This window comes from Triticum aestivum, chromosome 5D (genome assembly GCF_018294505.1).
Source record: "Triticum aestivum cultivar Chinese Spring chromosome 5D, IWGSC CS RefSeq v2.1, whole genome shotgun sequence".
NCBI classification, from domain to species: domain Eukaryota; kingdom Viridiplantae; phylum Streptophyta; class Magnoliopsida; order Poales; family Poaceae; genus Triticum; species Triticum aestivum.
In genome coordinates this window covers 546773937-546777169 of record NC_057808.1, presented here as the reverse complement: position 1 = coordinate 546777169, position 3233 = coordinate 546773937, and the positions used below count along the sequence as shown (strand labels likewise).

General features: G+C 47.8%; 1 protein-coding gene across 1 annotated transcript; it reads right to left on the bottom strand.

Annotated features, from left to right (window-relative positions):
- Positions 1–1077: 1077 nt before the first annotated feature.
- On the bottom strand, positions 1078–3200 carry LOC123123718 (uncharacterized). The gene is made up of 2 exons (XM_044544296.1): positions 2881–3200; positions 1078–2090 (listed from the first exon to the last, which is right to left on the bottom strand). The coding sequence occupies exon 2, from the start codon at positions 2075–2077 to the stop codon at positions 1277–1279; it is 801 nt and encodes a 266-aa protein (XP_044400231.1). The 5' UTR covers positions 2078–2090; positions 2881–3200; the 3' UTR covers positions 1078–1276.
- Between the last annotated feature and the right edge of the window lie 33 nt (positions 3201–3233).

Below are 3233 nucleotides of genomic sequence, written 5' to 3'. Positions count from 1 at the left end.
ACAACACCTGTCCCTTTATGTAAATCTGAATGATGAAGCGGTTTCAAGAGATGCTTAAGGTAGCAGAGAAATCGAAGCACGGGGCACAAGTAAACAAATATGACAAATTTGATTCAGTTCAAAACAAATGCATCAAGTAGAGAGAAGCTAACAAGACAGTACCCCATCAAGACAACCTCTAAGCAGAGCAAAATGTCAAAAATAACTGAGTGCCGAAATTCAGATTCTCCATGTAGCTCACCATGGTTTAGGGAAGAGATGACCTGAACATAGCAGATGATGCCGAAATCTATGTGGGTCTTTTAACTTGCCAAAGAGAGAAAATATATCTATCTAGATATCTATGACTTCCATTTGCACATAACAAAACTCCCTGAGACCTGACCCTCGACAAAGTAAACATGACATGGCATTAGATCTTTCTCTAGTAACAATCTCAATTTTCTCATAAGTACATGACACAGCAAAGCTAGGTACTTCTTTCAACAATCAGATCCCGCAGGAAATCATCATTGAGGGCATATGAAGACATGAAAGGAGATAAAGGAACAGCAAAAACAAGAGGTTGTATAATCACAGCAGATTCCTTTTCAAGAAAGGGTTCAGAGGTGGGGATGAGTTGAACATAGTTCTTTCAGTTGCATGTACCATGTCTGAAAATGCCACTATTTGGCATGCTCGCCGCTGTTTAACGAACAAGGTAATTACTTAACAGACTGATGCAACAACCCAGAACTGAAGCAATAACAAGTATTATGGCCTGAAGCCATTTTTCTACTAACCCTGGCAGCATACTTTCAGCATAAGCATCATTCAAGGGAAACATTTTCCTGCTTTCAGCTCAACATGATATCAAGATGCATTAGTACACAGCAAAACTGAAGTAGAAAAGCTCAGTCAGAATAACATGGCAGGGTCTTGCAAAGAAAAACCGTGACGGCTTATTACCAAAATCTGATCATCGCAAACCAAAATAGCACAAAGTAGCCATCAAACTTTACAAAGTTTGACTTCAGACAAATCTTATATGCGGAGTAAAAAGAAACGGAGGGAGTAAAACTGAAATAAACAGTTCAGTAAGAATAACATGGCAGGATCTTGCAAATAAAAATTGTGACGGCTTATTACCAGAATCTGATTATCACAGCGCAAAATAGCACAAAGTAGTCATCAAACCTAGACACGGGCCAAGAATTAATTAAAGGAGCATAAGAAAGTGTCTAAACTCTCGGCATCTTGTATGGAGAAGACTCTTTCCTCCCATGTTGAATCAAACTCAACGAAGTTTCTCCTTCACTGAATACTTCTTGGCAGCATCTCGCACCTTTTCAATATACCCTTCAATCGGTGGCGTGAGTGTTGCCATGTACCTGTTTGCAGGGAACGGGGTCATGTCAGGAACCATAGCAGCAGCCCGCAGCTTCTCTGGGAGCGCAGCAATGGCCTCCTTCTTGAGCCTCAAGAGCGTTGACTCTGCGGTTTGACGTGCACGGTGTCGTCGCATTAGCACACGGCTGTATTCCTTGGCAAGACGCCGGCCATCTTCAACTGTCAGCTCATACTCAGGGATAGCCTCCTCATCCACCAGACCAAGACTGATATAGTCAAGGCCCGGCGGACCCATCAGAACACGGTCACCATCACCTCCACTGGCACCCTTGGATTTAGCTTTAGCTTTAGCCTTGGCAGCGTCAAGCTCACGTTGCCGTTCCTTGGAGATGAGCCCAAGCTCCTCACGCTTTGCCTCGCGGAGACGCTCCTTGGGGGACAAGTGCCGTAGAGGAGTGGAGGACTTCAGACAAGACTCTGCAATCTGAGTAATACGCTCGATGGCTTCACGGCGACCACGGCCAGCGCCGCCGCTCCCAGCAGTGGCAGGCGCGCCCCCCTTCTTCGCTATGACGCTACGCCTCAGAGGCATCCCAGCTTTGAGCTTGGCCTTGCCCTTGGACGTGCCGCTCACCGGTGCACGCTGCTGAAGCTGGTGGTGCTGGCTGGTCATACCAGATGCCACTGCTGCTGCTGGGCTCATGGTGAGTGCCTTGGAAAGACGTCGGAACATGATGCCTGAAGCCATTGCACCACCTTGGCTGTGCAAAGCAGAAATGTGTCACTGTGTTATACATATCATCTAGCTCGGTTCATCAGATGAGATTCGTTTTGTATGAGAAACATCGTGCTGTGTGCGTGGAACATTCAAACAATATATATTTAACCCTACATGGAAGCATCACATGAAGTAGCAATTTGCTGAACAGCAAACCAGTATGACACAGCTAGGCTAGGCAATCACATGAGCTAGAATTATAGCAACCAATTCCTTAACATACAGCAACCGCCGAAATGGCAACCATGTAACCCAGTTGGTCAATTCCTTAACATACAGCAATTCCTAGGTAATACTCTGAAGAGAAATGTGTCACTATGCTATACATGATGTAGCCCAGTTGATGAAATGAAACTCTTTTCGAATGAGAAACTTCATACTGTGCAGAACATACAAACGGTATACATTTAACCTTACATGGCAGCATCACATGAACTGGCAATTTCCTGAACAAATCAAACAAACAGCAATCGCCACAATGACACATATAGGCATTTGCATGAAGTAGAATTCTACCAATCAATTCCTTGGCAAACAGCAAACGCTGAAATCGCAACCGTGATACTCTGAGCAGTCAGTCTCCGACGTGCGTGGCATTCAAATCCAAGCACCAACCTAATCTGAAGCGCTGGTCCAAGTTCAAGAGCAGGGCAGATTTGCAGCATAGATAGAGGCATCGATTTCTCAGATTAACCTCGACAGTTGAACTACTAAAGACACGCATACTGGAATCCAAAAGGGGGGCGCTAGAAGTGGTGGGGGGAGGAAGATACCTGGAGGGGCGACTCTGGTGGCGGGTGGTGCCGGGCGAGGTGACCGGGGGGCGGAGGATCGAGCACGGGTGGCGGGGCGCGCTGGAGGCGGAGGACGACGGGGCCGTCCGCGAGGCTCGCAGCGCGACGACGGCGCGGATGGGGACGGCGGAGTTGGATCTGGGCGGCGGCGAGGTGGAGGTCGCGGGCGAGCCGGGTGGCGGCGGCGGCTGGCAGAGGAGAGACGAGTGAAGAAGGGGAGGGAGCTCGGCGCAGAGATTTGGGCCGAAAAGCCTCTCTTCTTCTCGTCCCTATGAGAGAGAGAGGCCCGACACCGTTGAAGCCCAATTAGCCCAGAAGAATGCGCCATTCAT